We start from the raw sequence: 22,760 nt of genomic DNA, 5'->3' as shown, positions 1-22,760 counted from the left end.
CCATGTTGTAACACATGCTCACACAAGTAGTCTTGCACAGTTCTCACTCATTTGGGTTGAGTTTGCACACAAAAAATTATTACATGGTGGATTTTGACCTAGTGCACTAGGCCACAATAATTTGTCCATCCTGGCTCATTTGTGATATGAAAGTGATTTCAGCCATACAGTGATATGGCAAAATGCAACCTGACTAAAATGCCTTTGGATGTTGTTTGGTCACTTGAAATAGGAAATTTTTATTAATCCTTCTATTGCTGCTCATTAGGTAAGCCAAGTAGCTATACGTTTGAATTTTCCATTGATTCTTCAACAACTGTAGCAGTAATTGTATTCAGATAAAAGTATCCTTGTTAAATGTCCCCTCTGCCTTTTAAACATTTGAAGTCTGTTTCAGAACAAAAATGTGACATTTCAAAACTTAAGATCAGTATCAATGTTTTAATAGATTTAAGCAAAGAAAGTGAAACTAACATTTGTAGCTGGTCTTTTTACAACAGAACACATTAAAGCGGAATGCTGCTCTTCATCCTTATTCTGATACAGAAATAAATCTTCCTCCTTTCCTATCAGGTAAGAACTGTGCCCTTTGCAAGGATGCTACTTTTCCCCAAAGTAAAGGCTGAGTAAGCAAAGAATCATCAAGTGCACATTTTCCTTGCTCTTCCCCACTTCTTGTCTCTGGTTTTGGACTAAGCCATAATTAACATGAAACAGTTATATAAATGACACAATTCAAACACTGAGCATGAAGAGCTACACTTAGACCCTGCCTGCACTGTATATTTAAAGGCCTTGAAGCAGTCAGAGCTTCCCCCAAAGAATCCTGGGAACTTGTTCATTAAGGGTGCTTAGAGTTGCTAGGGGACCCCTGTTCTCCTCCCAGAGTAACACTTCTCAGAGTGGTTTAACAGCCAACCTCTCTTCCCAGAGAACTCTGGGAATTGTAGCTCTGGGATCTCCTAATCCCTCACAGCATCATAAACAAAAAAAAAACAGTTCCCAGGATTCTTTGGGGAAGGCCCTAACTGTTTAAGGTGGTATGACGCTGCTTTAAATGTATAGTGCAGATGGGATCTTAATCATAGTGGTAACTGTTAACTCTGCTATCCCAAATTGATCCCAACTGTTCAGCCATATGAACCACAACTCTATTCATGGTCTGTTATCATTAGCAGGCCCTTGAAACTCAACAGTTATTTCCCTATAAACATCCCATTATGTGTACTGCAGCTCTAATACCCACTGAAGCATAAAAAGCGTCTGAGCCATCCCTCTATAGTTCTTCTCCTGAACTTTGAAAGAAATACACAGCTGCAGCACAAGCGTAAGTTAGGGCTGCCAACTTGTCAGAAAAAGAATTAGCCTGATTCTGGGGTTTTAATAGCAGCCTGAAATGGAAGAATTAGCAAATGAAACTTTTCAAGCAATGGAAATAATCATTATCGCCTGCTAATATCTACATAGCTAACTCTTGTTAAAGGCTCAGACAGAAGCAGATAACAAAAGCTGGCAAGCCTAGAAATGGCTAGAATATCCACTTTCACAACCACAGGCTGGGAGGTGGTGTGAAAGCGTGACCAGACACAACTTTATTTGGGGATCGCATGTACTTGAGCACATCTGATCTCCTACAGTTTACATTAATCCTGAGTTGAGCCTGCATTAACTTCCTGCCCATCTGCATGTCAGAAACAGACTATGAAGATTCCTAAACTTCCACTTTGGCATTAAGGCACCAAGCAGCGGAAATTCCTGTGTGGATAGCACCTGATAGACCAAATGTTGTGAACAATACCAACGCAAATACTGACGTGACCAGTCAGTGACGCAAAACAAAACATCACTTTCAGAATGGCACCACTTGAAGTCAACATTTGAACATGACTTTTTGGTGCATTTAGTGCTCAGAATATGAGGAACATTTTCCACTGGCATCTTCCTGAGAAGATGACAAGCTGCGTTCAGATGTCACTCCAGAATCCTGGCTATCTGCAGGTGTAGCTGAAATACAGAAGCAGAAGAACAATCCAGTGATTTCAGGTTCTTTGTATGAATCTGCTCTTTACAATTAATCCAAGGAATTCTCTGTTTTAATTTCATGTCCATTTTTGATCTTGAATCATACAAATATTTTAAATACAAATAAGCTTATCACCTCATGTTATTATAGCTTGTATCTTTCTAGTTTGCAGATGGTGGCTTATTAGATCAACTCCCCAATACTACTGCAAATATACAACTTACTTTATGTAGTCTACAAAGATGCTATAAAATCCTTAAAGTTTCAAACAACCGCCCCCCACCCAATTGACAACTCTAAAGAGTTTGAGATTAATTTCCAAGTAGTTTGCCCTCTTGTGGCTACTCAAAAATTAAACATCAGAACTTAAAACTGCAAAAATAATTTTCACGTCCCACATTCATGCCATAGAATGTGAGAAAAGAATGGAAAGGTTGGCTCTGTTCCTTTAAAATCTGGGGTGGTATCTGACTCATAACCTGAATAGATTACTGAAATTAATGGATTTGTTAGTCTGGGTCATCTATGAGTATGACTGTCCGTCAATGATATCTGACTTTCTGTATGGTAAATCTATTTGGCTAAAGATACGTATGACTAAATCCACATAGGACTAAACCAGATAAAGATACTTGTGAAAGCAAGGGTTGAAGGAGCATTTCACTACTAGCAGAAGTGTGACTGACAGACAGCACTATCAGCGAGATCCATTAGAAAAAAGCATCTTGCAAGCAAAGGGGAATACACATATAGTGCTTTTACAAAATGAACTTTGTTCCCACGTTGAAGTTAGCAGCTTTTCAAAACATACCTTCTCAGCTTGAGACAAACTGCTGCTAGGAAGCAAACAATTTTTCAGTTTTCAGGCAACCTAATTATGTACACAAAACAGTATGTGGTGCTTCAGAGTATGTATTTAGGTCACATAGTTGTGAGTGCTTCTCTACATCAAAAACAAAGCACATGTATAGGGAAAGAGTTTCAAGTCTAGCCTTTTCTTTGATGTGCTAGCTTTTCATACATAGGATTTTAAAAAACAACAACAGGTAGGCATGAACATACAAATAAGAGCTATTTCATGAGTTATTTCAGCATGTTTCTATCAGCCATGTTTGTGGCAGAACAGGAAAAGTAGTTCTTCTGAAGGGAAAAGTTAACTCTGTTTGAAACTGTAGAAACTGTTTCTGTATCACGGCTGTGAGCCAACCAAAGGTTGCCCATAGTATACTTGATTTTCCCCTACACTGGGCTAAAGGCATGAAACCAAGAAAGGTAAATACAATACTTAAGGGTTTTTTTGTGTGTGGTTTTTCCTTGACCTTACCAAATCTGAAAGCAGCTATTAATTTATATTTCAAGATGAAAAGCAAACAGGAGCTAAATATTTTAAGAAGGACCATGCTAAAGAGGGAAGTGCTATAGCTCAGTGGTAAAACACACCCCACACAGGCAAAAGGTTCATTGCCTAGTGTCTCCTGGTAATGGAAATATTCCTGCCTGAAACCCTGGAGAACAGCTGCCAGTCAGTACAGAGTACAGGTGACTCTCGACTAATGCAGGAGTTACATTCCAGGGATAGTGCATAAAGCCAAAATTGCATATAATCAAAACACATTGAGTTCAGTGGCAGGTGGGATTGCCAAAGTCTTTTTTTCTATTGCTGTTTAATTGCTTTTTAATGATAGTTTCTTCTATGCTTTTAGCTGTTCTTATCCGTAAACTTCCTTGAGTCCCTGTCAGGAGAAAGGAAGAGTATTGTGATGGGACGATGAGCTGCTTGTGCGTAAAATGCAAGTCCCTCAGAGTTTGATCAGGCTTTCAAACCTCTGCCTGTGACGGAGCCCCTCCAGCATGGCTGCGTCAATCACTAGTAGAATCCGAAAGTGGCTGCTTTCGGAAACGTTTCCAACATAAAAGCTCCTTAACGGAAACACGTCGTCTGGCCTCTCGGCGTGACAGTTTCCGTCGAGGTGTGGGTGTCCCTATAGGAGGTCCTGAGACCTCCCCACTGGTTTCGCTTGAAGCGTCTCTGAGCCATCCCTCCGACTCACTTTCCCTTGGAGTTCTTGCTCGCCCTCTACTGGTTCCCTCTTCCGCTGCTACTGCTCTCTCACCCTCAGTGAGCCTTTGCGCCTCCGGCGCTTTAGATGTCAGTTCCCTGACATCCACCTCCCCTCCAGGGCCCCCTTCACCCCCTCCCGTCTCCTCTCCTACTGGCGGTGAGGAGGTAAAACCCTTGAAAGAACCTCCCTCATCTTCCGACGTCGCGAACACTTCCTTCCACTTGTTGCTGTTCCTACTCTCTAGGTACTCTTCGTCATCAGAGTCCACTCCCTCTTCCAACTCCGACTCCGCGAACCCTTCCATTTCCTCTTCCTCATCGGTGGTGCCGAAATACTCCCTCCTAAACCTTGCTATCGGCTGAGGTTTCCTCGGGAACCTTTGATGGAACGTTTCTGTTAAAACCTCGTCATTGACTTCCTGCGCACTTACCCAGGTGTTTTCTGACTCCGGTTCCCCTTCCCACGCCACTAAATACTCCACCTGATTTCCCTTCCACCTGGAATCGAGGATTTCCGCTACATGGTTGCGGCGTTCCCTCTCTTCCAAGGCTGGTCCCCTGACGTGCTCCCCTTCACCTCCTCCCCTGTATGGTGACAGTAACGACCTGTGGAACACTGGGTGCAATTTCATGTGATTGGGTAATCGGAGTTTGAAAGCTACCGGGTTGACCTGCTGAATCACCTCAAAGGGTCCCAATCTTCTGGGCCTCAGTTTCTTACAACCCCCTTTGAACGGCAACCCTTGGGTTGACAACCACACTTGATCCCCCACCCTTATGGTTTCACCTTCCCTTCTGTTCTTGTCTGCCTGCTTCTTATATTGTGCCTTAGCCCTTTCTAAGTTGAGCTGGAGCTGCTGATGGATGGCTTCCATCTCTTCTACAAAATGTTCAGCCGCTGGGACGCTCCATCTCTCCCCTCCTTCCCCTGGAAATGCCCTGGGGTGACACCCGTAATTAGCCAAAAAGGGACTCATCCCTGTGGACACATTCTCCGCATTATTGTAGGCAAATTCTGCCAACGCCAACTTTTCGACCCAATCGTTCTCTCTGTCATTGACATAACACCTAAGATATTGTTGAAGAATGCCATTTGCCCTTTCCGCCTGCCCGTTGGTTTCAGGGTGCCGGGCAGTTGAAAAATTGACTTCCACGTGTAACAAGCTCATGAGCTTCCTCCAGAACCTGGAAGTAAATTGTTTGCCTCGATCTGAGATCACCCTCGAGGGAGCCCCGTGCAACCTAAAGATATGTTCCACAAACAACTTCGCCGTTTCTTCCGCTGTGACTGCATGTGAGCATGCTACAAAGTGGCACATCTTAGTTAACAGGTCTACTACTACCATGATGGCTGTTTTCCCCTTGGACCTTGGCAGATCCGTCATAAAATCTATTGATATCGCTTCCCAAGGCCGTTCTGGTGTGGGTAAAGGTTCTAATAACCCTGCCGGCGCCCTTCTTTCCCCTTTGGCTCGCTGACATTGGTCACACCCTCTTACATACTCCCTTACATCTTCCCTCACCTTAGGCCACCAAAATTCCCTGGTAACCAACCACATGGTCTTGTGTTGCCCAAAATGTCCCGCCGTGGGGCTATCATGCAACTGCTTGAGTACTCTCCCCCTCAGTTCACCTTCGGGTATATACAGTGCCCCTTTGTAATACAATGCCCCATTTCTTTCCTCAAAACCTCCGGGGCTCTCGCCCTCCCCCCTGAGACCTCTGAGCTTATCCTGGGCATATTCATCATTTTCCGTTTCCTCCACCAGTTCTCGTTGCCCCACCATCGCCGCTCCACACACCCAGCGGTCCTCCGGGATGACATGTCTCTCTTCGATCACCCCCTCCCCTTCCCAATATTCTGGTTTGCGTGAGAGCGCGTCCGCCCTGACGTTTTCTGGGCCTGGCACATAACAAATCTCAAAGTTAAATTTGGAGAATTCCTGTGCCCATCTCACTTGTCGTTGGTTGAGCACTCGAGCTGTTCTCCAATACTCTAAATTTTTGTGGTCGGTGCACACTTGCACCTTGTGTTGTGCCCCAATTAATAAATGTCTCCACCTCCGGAACGCTTCGTGAATGGCAAGTAGTTCCCTGTCATACACCGTGTAATTCCTCTCGGACTTATTCAGCTTCCGCGAGAAGAAGGCACACGGTCTCCACTCCGACGCACTCCTCCCCGGTTGAAGAAGGACCGCCCCTACCGCACGGTCGGATGCATCTGTTTCCACTCTCATGGGTTTTCGTAAATCCACATGCAGAAGTTGTTCTTCCGAGGCGAAAGCCCTTTTCAGTTCTTCAAAGGCTCGATCCGCCTCTGCCGTCCAAACAAATTTCTTCTTGCTGCTGAGACAGTCGGTGATGGGCGCCGTCAAGTGGGCAAAGTTCTTGATGAACTTCCGATAAAAGTTCCCAAATCCCAAGAATCTTTGCACGTCCTTCTTGGTCTTCGGTGTCTTCCATTCCAGTACCGCTTGGACCTTGCCTGGATCCATGGCCAATCCCTTGTCTGACAAGCGGTACCCCAGGAATTCCACCTCCTTGGTATGAAACTGGCACTTCTCCAGTTTCACCCACAGCTGGTTGGCTTGCAGCCTGCCCAACACTTCTCGAACGTCCCTCACATGCTGTTCCTCATTTTCCGAATACACCAACACGTCGTCTAAAAAGGCCACACAATTCTTGTAGAGCAAAGGTCCCAGAACGTGGTTTATAAAAGCTTGAAAACACGCGGAGCCCCCTTGTAGACCGAAGGGCATAACGAGGTATTCAAAGGCTCCCAACGGGGTAAACATGGTGGTCTTCCATTCATCTCCCTTCCTTATGCGTATCAGATTGTACGCCCCTCGCAGGTCCAGTTTTGTAAAAATCTTTCCCTTCCTTACTCTGGTCAAAATGTCATCAATTCGGGGCATAGGGAAAGCCAGGGGCTCCGACACTGCATTGAGGGCCCTGAAGTCACACACCAGTCTCGGTTTGTCTGTGTTCTTTTTGTCCACAAAGAACACTGGGCTGCCCCCCACCGCTCGGGACTCTCTGATGAAACCTCGCTTCAAGTTTTTGTCAATGAACTCCCTCAGCTCCTGCATCTCCCTGTCTGACATGGCGTACAGCTTGCCTACTGGGAGTTGGGCCCCTGGGAGTAGGTTGATTTGACAGTCAAAGGGTCTATGCGGTGGCAGTTTGTCTGCTTCCCTTTCGCTGAATACGTTGCTCAGATCTGCGTATTGCGGGGGCACCTTCCCTTTGTCCATCACTTCCATCCCCGCTAGGGTGACTCTGTCTCCTCCCGAAACCTTCCCCTCCTTGCAGTGTTCTAGGCAATGCGCTGACCCAAAGGAGACCACCCTCTGATGCCAGCCCACTAGCGGATCGTGTAGCGCCAGCCAGCTCATCCCCAAAATGATGGGCGCTCCTCCCAGGATGGCCACATTAAACGCTATCTGTTCGGTGTGCCTTGCCACTCTCATTATCATGGGGACAGTCTGTTGGCTAACTTCTCCCCCCAACAGCTCTCTGCCGTCAATCGTAGTCACCTGCAAGGGGTTACTTAAAGGGATAGTCTGTATCTGGTGCTCAGCTGCAAACTCCTTACTCATGAAATTACAGGAGCTGCCTGAATCCAAAAGCGCCTTGACCTTTAGTGGGTGTCCGTTTGGCAGTTCTAGTAACACCTCTATCACTAAAGCGGGTCTGGGGGGTTCTGGCATGGGCACTTTCATTGCTCTTTGGCCTGGCTGCTGTGCCCCAACGGTGGCAGCCAGGCGTTGGCTTTTACTTGCTCCTTGCCTTCCTCTTCCTTTCCCCCAACAGCTCCTGCCATCCCTTGCCATTCCTTTCTTTGTGGGCAAACTCTGGCAAAGTGCCCTGGCTGTTGGCAGAGATAACATCTCTTGGCGCTCTTTCCCTCCTTTTTCCGCCCTTCACTGGGATTTGAAACTGCGCGCGCCCGCGCTGTTCCAACTTCCATCGGCTCTGCCGGCGGGAAAGGTGGCTCTGGAATGTCTGGAATGCGGAACTCCCTCCAACGGTCTCCTTTCCCTTCCCGCTTTTCCATAGCCCTCGCCTCCTGGCGCGCTCCTATGGCCAGCGCAGATTTGGTTAACTGGTCCATAGACTCCGCCCTGGGGCCCCGGGAAAGCTCATCTTTGACGGTTGAAGAAAGCCCCTCTTCGAAAAGCATTTGGATGGGCTCCGCCGATAGGTCCCACCCCAATTTGTGAATCAACATGGTAAATTCAGTCCAGTACTCACGGACAGATCTGCTTCCTTGCTGGCAAGCCATTAACTGCCTTCGCACCACCCCCTGCTCAATATCGCTGGAAAACATCAGGTCCATGGCACGAAAAAACTTCCTCGTGTCCTTTAAGATCTCATTATTCGCTGCCATCAGGGGTCTAACCCAATCTTTCGCCCCGGATTCGAGATGGCCAATCACATACGCCACTCGCGATTCCTCATCGGGGAAGTCATCAAACTGCAAGTTTAGAGCGTATTGCATCTCTGTTCTAAAGGCATGATAGTTCCTGGGATCCCCCCCGAATTTCTGCACCAATCCTGGCACCTTTCTGGCGAGCGGGGTGGTTTTCTCCTTTCCCTTTTCTGCATCCTGAGCCCTCCTCTCCTCAAGCCTCGCCGTTTGCAGCGCCAACTGGATCTCCAACGCCCTGTACCTTTCTTCCAGGCTTGGACCTCCTCCAGCTGCTCCTGCTTCCCCGGTTCCGGCTGGATTGCTCATGATGCTTCTCCCTGCACAAGCTGGCTTTCGGAGACTTTCGGATTGCTGTGATGGGACGATGAGCTGCTTGTGCGTAAAATGCAAGTCCCTCAGAGTTTGATCAGGCTTTCAAACCTCTGCCTGTGACGGAGCCCCTCCAGCATGGCTGCGTCAATCACTAGTAGAATCCGAAAGTGGCTGCTTTCGGAAACGTTTCCAACATAAAAGCTCCTTAACGGAAACACGTCGTCTGGCCTCTCGGCGTGACAGTTTCCGCCGAGGTGTGGGTGTCCCTATAGGAGGTCCTGAGACCTCCCCACTGGTTTCGCTTGAAGCGTCTCTGAGCCATCCCTCCGACTCACTTTCCCTTGGAGTTCTTGCTCGCCCTCTACTGGTTCCCTCTTCCGCTGCTACTGCTCTCTCACCCTCAGTGAGCCTTTGCGCCTCCGGCGCTTTAGATGTCAGTTCCCTGACAAGTATAAATAAATATATAATCATTGTCATCTTTGGGACCCTCCCACCAGGTCTGGCCCAGGCACTCCACTCCTGTCACTATTCATATCAGGTTACCAGCAGGATACTAGTCACTTTCATACTAGCCAACCTCCATGGGAATCCCCAACAGGCATGCTGGGATGGCGTATTGGCATCCATATCAGGAGTCTTTCAGGATAACAAGATCCTAACCTAATGCAATGCTTACCTCACTGTAGTCATGTGAAAGTTGTGGCCCATACACTTGTCTTAGTTGTTATTTATCCCCTTCCAGTCTGGGTGGACAGCCACAACACACCTGCTATGCAACAAACAGAACCTTTTGAATGCTTACCAGATGTTTCCTTTGTAGCTTCAGCCACAACATTCAGTGGGAGAGGCGGCGGAATGTAGTGAATCCCTGGCAGAAATCCCTGAGGTATAAAAGGTGGCAACGGAGTGTAATAACCTGGACAAAAATCTCCACCTACATCTTGCATCTGCATGAAGGCAAAGAGACAAAGGTATTTGGTTTCAGAGTGAATACATAAAAGGGCAGAAGGCTAAGACAAAATGTGTTTTATCATCATATAATTCTGAACTGTTTACGAAGATTTATGTGTAGGTTGACCAGGAGCAAAAGAGGTCATTGTGGCTATGCTCTACTTCCAGTGTCAAATATAGGATGCCTCTGAATACCATTTGCTAGGAACCAAATGTGGGAAAAGTGTTGTGGCACTCAGGACCTGCTTGCAAGCTTCCATCTGGTTGGCCACTGAAAGAACAGTATGCTGGAGTAGATGGGCCTTTGGCTTTCCTTATGAACTTACGTTCAGGGTCCTGCAGCTTTAATAGTTGTGCAGAAGAATGAAATTCTACAGCTGTAGCTTGCATTACAAGCTGCTACCGATAAATTACAGGAGCCCTGTCCTTTTTTGCACCTAGCTACACTATTCCAGATTGACTGGGGAAATTATGGCAGTTTTCATCATACTGGGAACCCATTTTGCATTTACATTTACATTTCCATACCATTTCCATTTACAGTGTCCTGAGCTTCCATTCAAGTGCAAAACTGTGAACATGGGCAAAGTTCTCCATGTACATGTGCCCTAACAGGAGCCAGTTGCAATATGTACTAAAAAAGAGAGAAAAGGCCCCTAAAACCCCAAGAGAATGATTAGTTCAATTATCCAGCAGGTTCAATTTCTGATGTGGGTTTCTCTAGTGTAGATACCTTGAAAACAACTTCTGTCAAATTCTGTCCGATTTAATTCACTTTGAAGAAACAATTATCAGTGTATGGATACACTATATTTTGTGCCAACTGGGAGCTGGGTATTTGAAATGGGGATTATTTCTGAGTGAACAACCAAATATGTACCCCACTGAAAGCAAAGGAGGACACCTGAACTTGGATGCACATATCTGTTGAAAGTAGTGGTTAAATCACATTTAAGGTACTTCACACCTGGCATTTTGTGTGGGATAGTCATGCTTTGTTCACTAGTCTTTACAAGACAGCTACAAAGCTGTTGCATTGTATTTTTCCTGTTCTACTGTCTTTTCTCAGAAGAACAGACATACACCGAAACGTCTGACTTTATTAAGCAATTGATTAATCAGTTTCCATGAGGCTTCCTGATACCTACCAGGCACCTTTTTCAGGAAAACAGAAGAGTAACGCAATCTCCACAGGTGCGGATGCTCTTAGAAGTACTTAAATATCTTTTTAGAACAGCGCTATTTTCCTGTGGGTATTGATCTATCCCAACATATATATGCTGTTACCTTTGTGGTGAAAACAATTTTATCACTCTGCTTTTTTTTAATTGATATTTTAATTAGCACTAAAATGCTTTTCTGGCTCTACTTTTTTATGAAGTAAAAACCCCTTTCTCGTCAACACCATTTTAGCAATGTGGTTAATGGCAGTGATCAGGGAGGATTTTTAGTTTTTATTACCACTATAATACCCCTTTGATTAAAAGCAGATAGCCATAAAATACACACTGGCATTAAATATTGATTCAAAACTAAGCAAGCTGCTAAAATGGCACCAGCTACAAAGGCTGTCTTTATTTTTTCATTTAACAAAATTTATAGACTGCTTTATCAGTATAACAAATGCATGCTTCTCTTCCAGTAGCTGCTCACATGATTTGGACCTTCTTTTCCACCCACATCAGCTGTTTCACATCCAGTGATGAGGATGGAACATAGCAGGTCTATACATAGATAATAGTGTAGAAAGTCAATTCTAATTGTAGCTTACAGCAGAAAAGCCATGAATGGATGGCACTAGGAGCTGCCTGTCTGGAAGCTCATTCCAATGTGCATTCAGTTTGTACAGTTCCTAATAGTAGCCAATCTGAAACACTCACAGAAATAATATCTATATTCAAGACGAGGAGTGGGAAAGGTGGAAAACTCAATAAAAGGGACAAGTTTTGTATAACCCTGAAATTTACCCTTTTTTTAGTTTTGTCTACATACAATTCAAGACTGATGCAACCAGAGGCAAAGGGTTTTCGTTCTTTCTGCAAGTATATTTCGAGACCTGAGCTCCTGCATTCAAACAGAGCTTGCATTAAGCAGTACTATAGCTAAAACATCACTTACTGGCATAGAAGCAACACCTCCTGGCCCATGACTGCTAGGAAAGTGCCTGAAACCTGCTTGCAGGGGCAAGACAGAGGCAGGTGAAGGGCCTCTGTAGCCTGTTTGGTTGATAGTGAATCCAACAGAAATTGGATGGTAAGGGTACATCCCAGAGTACCCGGGATACACTTTCGGAGGCTCCCTCTCCACAGATTCTGGTCCCACAACAGCACATTCTTGAGGTTGGTCTACAGAGAAATAGAATAGTTGAACGGAATAGTGTTATAAACAATATATGTAAGATTTCCATGTATTTTAGCATCTTGAAAATGCTGTGCTTCCGCTATTTGAATATTCATGAGTAGGTCCTTTTTAGATGTCCTCCCAACATTGTAGGAGATGATTATCCAGGACCAGCTCTGTGCAGCTAGGAGGATGCTTAAATTGCCAAAACATGGGGAGGTTGTAATTCTCACTGCACTGGGGCAAATTGCCATGTCTGTGTACTTAGGGGCTGGTGAAACAGGCCTTCGCTGGGGGCGCAAGCCCAGGGAGAAGCAATAATCACCCCAGAAATCTTTCTCCAGCTATCTGTGTAAAGTTGTGAATTTAGACAAGAGTGGGGAGCTGAGCTGTAGGAGAAATGGCAAGGCGGTATTTGAATCTAGACCACTGGAGACTGGAAAGTGTGTGGCAGCACACCGCCACTGTCGTGGAGAGATCAAAAGTGGAACTAGCTTCCCAACCTTATGGCACCACAGAACAAAGACATGCAAATGTTTTCACCCTTCCTCCAATCCTCACACTAATGTGGCTATTACGGTAAAGTCAGATTTTTTTTCTGGGGGTGGCGCCACCAATACAGCTCCTTGCCAAGGGCGCAAGGGACCCTAGTTACGCCTCTGGCTGGGTTATCTAAATGTTTTTACAGCTATGTAGAGGTACTCATGGATAAATGGCTCCCACCCAGCTGGAGAATGTCCAGAGACACCATTCCTACTCACAGATTAAAAGATTCTAGACACCATGTGGTATTGAAGCAAAGTTAAAGACTACCAGGGCCTCTGAATTTGCAGCACTTGTGGCTGGAAGATTTATCAGTATTTCAAAACAAAACACAACCTGATGCATTTGAAAACAAGCTCACAGATTTAATGCTAAGTCTAAATAAAAGAATAACATACAGGCTGTTTTAATAGTGTTTCGTACACTGACAAACCAGTAGATGGCAAACCACAATTAAAGATAGCACAAAATAGAGATAATAGAATTAAACAGCTAGAGAGCATGTTGAAGTCATATTAACCACATATTTTTTAGAACTGAACCAACATGTTCTGAAAATTTAAAACTGAGGAAAATTGCAGAGCTTAAATACAACATTTTGCAACATATATGTTCTTGATAAATTTGTTTTACTTACAGCTTGTTGATTTAAGGCAGTATTGCTATCAACTTGCTAGATTTAACATTTTCTAAACTCCATGTTGTTACTTTAACCCTTAAATTCAATAATGAGAATGCTGACCAAAAAAATCTAAGTATTGTAAAATAAAATTTATTTTTGCAAAGTTAGATCTTGATTTTCCCCTCCCAAAATTCACTGCAGCTCTAGATATTTGTAAAAGCAGCCACATATGAGCACCACTTTCATTGCAAAAATAATTTTTCATAAGACAACAGTCAAATCCCAGGTTTGCTTTTCTCTTTTATATTTTACACACCCGGTCCTAACAAATGGCAGTAACTTCCCTGTTTATTTGCACTGGCTGTGATATATTCCCTTTGCTAAAGGAGATGTCTGTAAAATACAACAAACTTCATTTTAAGTCCAGACTCTGGGTTAGTCTTGTTGATCTACAGTATTGGCAATTCAGTGCTGCGCAGGGCCTGCTGCAAGCTCATTTCACTCTTAAAACAAAGACCGGCTGCATATATTTGTGGGGTGGTTTTTCTTTCTTTTCTGCAACAATGAAACATGGTCAAGCAGCCTCCAAGACTAAATTCCTGCAGCAACAAAGTCCTCAAGCAGGATATGGAACTGCAAAATAAATAAATAAATCCATACTATCTTTTCAGGAAAGAAGAAATCCCAAATAGCACCAGTACCAAATCTCAACAACAGAAAACAGAAATTATTGAGGCAGAGCAGGTAGAACATTTGGTGCATATATGCAAAATAAAATAAAATAAAATAAAAATAATTTATTTGCACCCTGCCCATCTGTCTGGGCTTCTCCAGCCACTCTGGGCAGCTTCCAACAAAGATTAAAAATACATTAAAATAATGGCTATGAACACATCAGCCTGTTTGGAGCAGAGCTTTGAGCTGGGCCACATACCTAAATCTATGAAGGTTGGAGAGCTGGGTTTGGGTGGTGTCCTGGCAGTCCTTGTCCTCATAGAGTGGCTAACTGCTGTAGAAGTCCCCTTGGCTCCTTCCTGCACAACAGACCCCTGGGTGTGGGGTTCTGAAAGATTCATCCTGGAGCACTTTCTGCCGCTACCTGTGGTTGCCACCTGTTCATCGCTGGGACTGTGCTGACCAGGTGGCAACATTTCCCTGAGTGGGGAGTCTGGTCCCTGCCTCTTCAAGGCCTTCTGCGCAGCCATGATCTTCTGGCGTTCAGTAATGAGAGCACATTTTTCACATGGGCACTGCTTCCAGCGGCAGTGGCCTGCATGGCCCTTCACGGGTACCACAAAGCCGTGGTTCCGGCAGCGTGAGCATTTGGGGGCCCGGAGAGACTGAGCAGCTGCATCTTGGGACTCCATGGCAGGCAACCGTCTGCAGCCCCACCACACCAAGGCAGCAGGTCTGAATCTGCTCCTAGAAGCTGCAGAGAATAGCTACAATATAGCTAGTAAGCCTGGGCCTGCAGAAGGGGAGGAGTTCTGCTCCAGAAAGAAAAGAAACAATTGGCCAGCCCCTAGAATACAGTAGAACTCCTGTAGCAGACTTCAACAGAGTAATAGGTGGGTGGGTGGCATTGCATATCCTCAAAAACCTTTGTTTTTTAAAATCAAGTGTTCTAAGCTTGCTGACTCCCATCTCTCTCTGTCAGAAAGGAGGTGGGGCTTTTGGTTTAAGGACTGCAGGCGTTTGCTAACAGAAGATAAGGAACTCGGTCTTCTAGTGGTCCTGCAATAATTTTTCTTAAGAAGCAGGCTGCTCAGTTTTGAGCTTTAACAGGACATGAGGGCGGCAGCATTCACTGAGATGGTGTTGTTTTACTGGCACTGGTTAACCCCGTGGCTGAGTGATTCTTGCGCTGGCCCTACCTGGGGCTGCTTAAACCAGTGTTGGCTTTTGGTTAATTAAAAACTGGCCAGCTTCACATGTTTTAAGTTTTATAAGTGGAGAACATGTGGCCCCTCAGATGTTATGGGACAGCATCCTCAGTGCTTTGTTCTTTTTATTATATGAGTTTTCCATATAGTACATTTACAGAAACAAGCAACTTATGTATGCCTTTACTTATACAATACCTTGTTTTCATAAAATAAATTAGGGGCAACCATAAACTATTGTTTCACACAAAATTCTTATTTCAGCTGTTTTTCCACCCATTTCTGCCAGATTCCTTGGTCAGCTTTTACTCATGGACAATTATGGATAGCTCATTTACGGGCACTAATATGCCTTCTTTAAAAACTCCAAACAGCCACACAAGATATTCAGTATGTTACAAGGCAAGCTATATAACCATCAAGCTAATTGCTGTACACTGTACGGTACTTACTTGTGCAAAAGTCTGATAATAACTTGGGAACCCTATTCACACAGGGTCATAGCTATACACACATAGAGGCCAATCTAACACTGTTATTTATTTGTTATAAATATTTATATCCCTTTCTTCATTGCAAGCAATTTCAGGTTACAAGTTAAAAGTATCATGCATCAATATAAAAACAACAACGTTAAAAACAGAAACAGATAAATTATAACCAAAAAGGTCACTTTCACTTAACACATAGAAATCATGGGCAGAGGCAATGGGTGCAATGCTGATCCCCTCTTAAGTATGTATATACTGAAAAACAAAATAAATTGGAAATATTTATTAAATCAAAGCATATAAATGACAAAAATATAAAAACTCTGCAATAACTGAAATATAAGAATAAAAAGAATGTATGAATGAAATATAAAACTGCAATTTATAAATGGAAAGCAAGGTTAGAGTTGCAAATAAAAATAATTAACCAAACTACCAATAATGCATGTATACATGTTAAAAAGGTAAAGGGACCCCTGACCATTAGGTTCAGTTGTGGCCTACTCTGGGGTTGCGGCACTCATCTTGCTTTACTGGCCAAGGGAGCCGGCGTACAGCTTCCAGGTCATGTGGGCAGCATGACTAAGCCGCTGCTGGCGAACCAGAGCAGCGCACGGAAACGCCGTTTACCTTCCCGCCAGAGCGGTACCTATTTATCTCAATCAATCTTTATTACGGTCCAGAGACCCAACAAATCAATACACAATTCATACAGCCTACCTCCAGGTTAAACAAGCATTTTGTTTAGAATACTGTATAGGGCTCATTTGTTCTTGCAACCACCGATAAAAACTTTGCCACTGCTAACGTTCTAGCATTTGTCCGGTCTTCCAGTAGGGTTTATCTACTTGCACTTTGATGTGCTTTTGAACTGCTAGGTTGGCAGGAGCAGGGACCGAGCAATGGGAGCTCACTCCGTTGCGGCGATTCGAACCACCGACCTTCTGCTACTACCCCCTAAAATACATCTTCCTAAATTTCAATCAGTCCAAACTGGTTAAAAGTTTTTCTAAATTGTCAGTCTTATAAAATTAATAAAATGGCTTCTGGGGACTCAAAGGAAAAGTTGAGGTAAAAAAAGAGGGGGATTTTTACAAATGGTTAATAGTGAAGTCTGAGCCTCCCAATGGAACAAACAAGAACTAACAGAAACAGAATTTTAGTGAAAATAAAAACCTATAAAAACTGCATCTATTTTTAATGTCCACATTAGCCAAATATCTAGGTCCAAAAAGGATGGCTTAGAGAAAATGGCCAAGTGCAGCTTCAGAAACTCCCCGATATCTACAAAACTTCATGTACTGTTTACCCAGCTAACCTTTGAAGTGCCTGTGTCCTTTTAATAATTTATATTGTTAAATATGGGTGCTGCCAACCTTCTGAAATGTACAAGAATCCAGGACTTTCTGTTGTGAAGGAAACAGATCTGGCAACACATACCGGCTTTAAACCATACCACCACTCCAGGAAAAAGAAGCAGATGTGGTTCATTGTCCACAATTCTAATTTTGTGAAAATAGATACTTTCAGAAGTCCTTTCAGAAACTGCTCAGGAGCTATTGTGTCCAACAGTTGCCGAAAGGTCAACTTCTGCCAGAGGGTTCTGCTGTCGAAGAACTTGACCTACACAGCAGTGCCTCCTCCAGGCACTGCCCTCTCTAGCTTTTTGCTACTTCACAGCAGGACAAGCAATCTGCTTTAAAAGCAGACCTCCTCTCAGGCCCTGACGTTGTCCCTCTTGGCCATTTTTGTGAAGCTGCAGTTTGCTTGCAAAACACAGTAACATGAGGAAATGAAAACAGCCACATACTGTAGTTAGTTGCCTAGCATTCTCCTTTTGCATGTAGTGGGGACAACTAATATGCTCATCATTTATCCTTGAAAACATTAAATTTAATGGTGCTTCCAGATAGCACCTTATTACAAATGGGTCATTTACAGAAAGCAAATGGACAAGAGGTATTCTTTAACTTACTGAAAATTCCATGGAAAGTGTAAAGCCAGATTAAATAGAGGGAAATACAGGCTGTCATTTTTATGCCAATGATGTGTGGGTGCTGCAAAAAACTTGTATGCATGAACATCAATCCCACAGTAAATCCCTGCCTGAGAGCACATTGAAGCTTTGTTTCCTTCATTACAGTAAAAAATTTTGAATTTAAATTTAGCACTATGAATATGAGGTAGAGTCAGAAACAAACATTTATGCAAGTTACTTTGCATTAAAAGGGGAATGAGGGCATATTAGTAGTTCTCAAATATTTAAAGTGCTGTTTTAAAGAAGACAGTGAATAGATGAGAGAGAACGATGAAAGGTAATATTCTAAGCCACAGCCGTAGTAGCAGCGGCAATGGCAGCAGCAGAGGTTTGGCCAGAAAATAAGGAAAGCTTTGCCAGGTCTATTTTATCTTTGTCAAAACGTATTTTCAGCCTTCTAATACATTCTTACAACAGTGTGGAAAATTCTTAGCACCACTCCCCTGTAGTCCTAGAGCACAGGAAGGCAACCTTCAGTCCTCAGCCTACTTTTATGTGACCCTCAGACTAATTTCCTGTAGGTGAGGGAAAAGCGGGTTTCAGAAAGAGAGCTGGGGAAGAGAAGGGGTGTCCCATACACTTTTGTCTCTGGCCCCACCCATCATTGGTATGTGGTCTCTGACAGATTACACCTGGACACACACTGGAGGGTTAATCTGACTATGAGATGGAAATATCCAACTAGCTTTATGTACATTACAATCCCCAATAATACACTCAGGTTAAAAAGATCACTATTTTAAACTCTGATGCTCAGAAATCTAGTGGCAGGAGACATTTATTTATTTATGTAATCTTGATCAAAGACAATACAAAATGGCTGCCATAGGCAACAACAACAAAAAAGATGCAATGGTACTTTCTACCAGTGAGTACCATTACAAAACAAGCACTGGTCATGCAGATCTGGCAAACCTTTTCTCAGATAATCCATTCTACCACAAAACACTATCCTGAAATCCCCACTTCTCTGTATCCCTCTTTTATCCTGTAACTCTCTCCCATTATATTTCCCATCTTTCCCCCAGCTTTATTTTTCCACTAACAGCCTACCTTTTTTCACAATTCACATCCAATAAGTAATGTTTGTTTTCTAAGTATCCATGCACCTCCTTCTTATGAGATCATGGTGCCATTTAGTTTATGCTGAGTGACATATAGCCACTAGGACCTTGCTTTATTTACTTTATTTACATCAAACTCAAACCTTTAGCTGTTAAAAGTTAAGGCTTAACATCTTTTGGGGAATCCCATGTTGTCTTATTTCTCCCAAAGGTGTTAGGAAGAAATGAGTGAGTGAACAACCAGCCTCTGTTACTTTTAACCTCAAGCAAACTCTTCTACATTGTGGTTAAATCTTAATATTAAAGAGAGTCTAATCCTTAGGGCAACATAACCACTTCCCATCCTCTTTTATGTATTTAAAAGCCTGCTTCCATAGTGCTAGGCTTGCTTTGGCCCACTGAGGCCTTGTGGCTTTCAGCAAAGCCACGTGTGGAGTAGGCTAGAGTGTATGCAGTGCACAGTCTGCACCCACTGGGAGGGCCAATCCTTCCTTTGGAGGCCGAGTCTCTATGGTTAGAAGAACCCTGGGATTCGTGGCAGTTGGGAAAGTAGCCATTAATCCGCTCCTGGCCCTTCTCCCTTGCGCTGAATATGCCTTGTCCTTCTGCAGACCAGGGAAAATGCAGTTCCTGGAAGGAGGAGACTAGCAGCACCAAGTTCACCACCTCCCAGAACATACCTTGGCTGTGGAGTACAGCTGCCTATTCTTCCTGTAGAACGGGTATCGACAGCAGATCCATCAGCAACCTGGAGAAAATGGAAAAAGAGGCCTCTAGGTCTTGCACATACCTCCACCCCAAGCTCTGGTCTCGACTCTGGACAGTTGCTTGCCCCACTTCCTGGAGCTCTCAGGGAAACAGCAGCGGCAGCCCTACACTCCCACTTTTCTGCAAGGCCTCAGGCAGCTACAGGGCCATGGATGCAGTGGCCTCCCTGAACAGCAGTCCACTCTCTCTGTGCAAACATCGGCGCTGCCTGTCAGCAGCAGCTGCAACCAAAAAAGCAGCCCCTCCTCCACCTCCTCCACCTCCACCACCAGAGGAAGAGTATAGCTGTGAGTATGGGTCAACGACTTACCTCATACTATGCTCCCTGGGCGGCGTGGTGAGCTGTGGCGCAACCCACACAGCAGTATGCCCGCTGGATGTGGTGAAGTGCCGCATGCAAGTGGAACCTACGCGCTACCGGGGACTTTTTCAGGGGCTTAGTCTCACTGTGCAAGAGGAGGGAATGCGTGGTCTGGTCAAGGGGTGGGCTCCAACAGCCATAGGCTACTCCATGCAAGGACTTGCCAAGTTTGGCCTCTACGAGTACTTCAAGATATATTACTCTGATTTGCTGGGTCCCGAACAAGCCTATCTGTGGCGTACCAGCGTTTACCTCGCTGCTTCAGCCAGTGCTGAGTTCTTTGCTGACATTGCTTTGTCCCCAATGGAAGCTGCCAAGGTACGAATTCAGACCCAGCATGGCTTTGCCAACACACTGCGGGAGGCAGTTCCCAAGATGTACATTGAAGAAGGGCTGTGGGCTTTCTACAAGGGGGTGGCTCCACTCTGGATGCGGCAGATCCCTTACACCATGATGAAGTTTTCCTGCTTTGAAAGAACTGTAGAGGCTCTCTACAAATATGTCATGCCCAAACCACGGGATCAGTGCACCAAAATGGAACAACTTGGAGTCACATTTGTTGGTGGATATATTGCTGGAGTCTTTTGCGCTGTAGTCTCACACCCAGCTGATTCTGTGATATCTGTGCTCAATAAAGAAAAGGGCAGCACTGCTGTAGGCGTCCTCAAGAAATTGGGCATGAAAGGCATCTGGAAAGGGCTATTTACCCGCATCTTAATGATTGGCACCCTCACTGCCCTGCAGTGGTTCATCTATGACTCAGTTAAGGTTTATCTCAAGCTACCCCGGCCCCCACCACCTGAGATGCCTGCCTCTTTGAAAAAGAAACTCTCTGAAAAATAGATCCACACTGTGAGGCTATACTGCTATGTTTCAAGGGTGTCATATGTCATAGTTCTATAGGAATTTCTACTCTACTAATATGTGGTTATGAGTAGACTGTAGAAATCCATCACACACTAATTCTGAATCTAAAACTAAGCTGCACAGTGCTCCAGCAACGTATTAAGTAAGCTACTTTAAATAACTACTGTCTTACTGCATGCAACACATGATTTAGCATAATATTTTCCCATATTTTATTTTGCTATTAATTGCGTTCAAAATTACATATTGCATAATTTGGTATATAGTTTTTATAGGCTGTTAAATATTTTAAGGTTAACATAACCAGCTAATAGCAAATGCTAGATGAGCTGATTGTTTTAATACTGTTGTCATGCTCTGAAGATTATTGTCATTTATCAAGTTGTTAGTATTCACTATCAGATGGCACCCTGATTATAATATAGCAAGTTGTAGATCCCCATGTACATCAGTTGTTTGAGACAACATCAAACGTACATACTTTAAAAAGTAGTACTCAAAAAGTTAGTGAGGTTGTTTTAGAGAATACTTTTGAAGATCATAGATTTTGGTGAGAGAGCCTCTTTATGCATGCAGAAGGGCAGGGCATTTTATTTGATAGGCCTTGCCCTATGCCTCACCACAAATCTCATTGAGAGTATCCTGGGCTTAAAAAATGATGAGCATCACACATGTTGGTAGTATTATATTGATTCAGATACAACAGTATGGAAAGGAAGTCCTCTATGCTTGGGACTTGGCTGAAAGTTGAATTTATATGTTCCTTTAATGCGTATGTTGCACTTTCCCTAATATGTATAGTTCATTGTCCTGCAATTTCATGTGGACACTTAGTGTTCACATACTAAATAAAGTTATTGTAGTTATTGAGAAAATAAAAGGCCTTCTTTGGGACAGTGTTTGCTAAAGTTTGTTTGTTTGTTTATTTATTTATTTATTTATTTATTTATTTATTTATTTATTTGCACATACTGCTTTTTCCAATTAAAGTTTAGTGATCCAACACAGCCCCTGCCCTAAGGCTTAGAATCTAAAATACACAACACAAGAAGGTACAAAAGAAAAAAGCCAACTCAGGCATGAATTCTTTAATGCTACTAATGTATGCATTCCTGCTATGGCTATGCTGATATCATTCCATAAACCTCCCGAAGTGGAGAGCAATTTTTTGGGAGATTTCCAAATGTTAACTTATGTTATCTTTGAAGCTACAAAAAAAAATTCCAATTCTGTTCTACTCTATTTCTTACTTGTATTGATAAAAATTAAGAATAACCATTTTGGATTCGGAATGTTATCAATAACTTCTAATTAGAGCCCAATTAGATTTTTTCTTTGGCACCATATTTATAACTGGATAGCCCTTTCACATATGAAAGATACCAGTATTACAAAAACGCATTCCATTTCCCAGACTTGTTCACTTTGTTTAGACACACACACACACACACACACACACACGCCCCCATACCCCTTTTTATTATAAAATACCGTATCTGAGAATATTGAAATAATAAGGTGATAATTTATTTGCATTTCCACTCATTTTTTAAAAAAAGGAGAATCCACTTGTGTTATACTTTCTAGTTGTTCTAAATTAAGGTGCCAGTAATCTGGTATTAAAGATTTGGAAATGCTTTAATTTATATTTTGCACATTGGTAACTTTTGCATCTAATTGTGGGGGGGGGGGAAGCTCATCAAAAAAGAATTTGTATTAATTAACATAGGAGTTGGCATTAGGCCCACAGAATTTTACACACTACTCAGTATCATTCAGGAAACAATTTAAAACTGATGTATGCTCTGCCCAGTTTAACCTCACTACTGTGGTAATGCAACGCCATATTGCACATAGTTCTCAATTGAGGTAGTAATTGGAGGTGGGGAGTTACATGACAGAACATTCTTCCAATACAAACCCCCCCTCCAAGCCTGCAAACAGATCTCTTATCTCGACATCCATTATTATATGTGGAGATTGTTTTTTGTATGGGTTCAAGG

The 22,760-nt window shown here is 43.5% G+C and overlaps 1 protein-coding gene and 1 pseudogene across 3 annotated transcripts; one reads left to right on the top strand and one right to left on the bottom strand.

The window, feature by feature from the left end:
- Positions 1–1,219: 1,219 nt before the first annotated feature.
- Positions 1,220–19,549, bottom strand: DMRTB1 (DMRT like family B with proline rich C-terminal 1). Of its 2 annotated transcripts, none has more exons than XM_081915306.1 (5): positions 19,442–19,549; positions 14,220–15,914; positions 11,899–12,125; positions 9,632–9,776; positions 1,220–2,004 (listed from the first exon to the last, which is right to left on the bottom strand). In XM_081915306.1, the coding sequence occupies exons 2-5, from the start codon at positions 14,650–14,652 to the stop codon at positions 1,901–1,903; spliced, it is 909 nt and encodes a 302-aa protein (XP_081771432.1). In that variant the 5' UTR covers positions 14,653–15,914; positions 19,442–19,549; the 3' UTR covers positions 1,220–1,900. The 2 variants fall into 2 exon arrangements, with proteins under 2 accessions (XP_081771432.1, XP_081771433.1); XM_081915307.1 differs by lacking the exon at positions 19,442–19,549 and adding an exon at positions 18,751–18,868.
- Positions 19,227–21,651, top strand: LOC309372071 (solute carrier family 25 member 3 pseudogene; annotated as a pseudogene). The gene has a single exon. The product of its transcript is annotated as a solute carrier family 25 member 3 pseudogene (transcript).
- Positions 21,652–22,760: the final 1,109 nt, after the last annotated feature.

The sequence above is a fragment of the Podarcis melisellensis genome (genome assembly GCF_964234715.1).
Source record: "Podarcis melisellensis genome assembly, chromosome: 6".
In the NCBI taxonomy this organism is placed as follows: Eukaryota; Metazoa; Chordata; class Lepidosauria; order Squamata; family Lacertidae; genus Podarcis; species Podarcis melisellensis.
The sequence above is the reverse complement of the archived record's forward strand: the minus strand, read 5'-3'. Positions and strand labels throughout refer to the sequence as shown.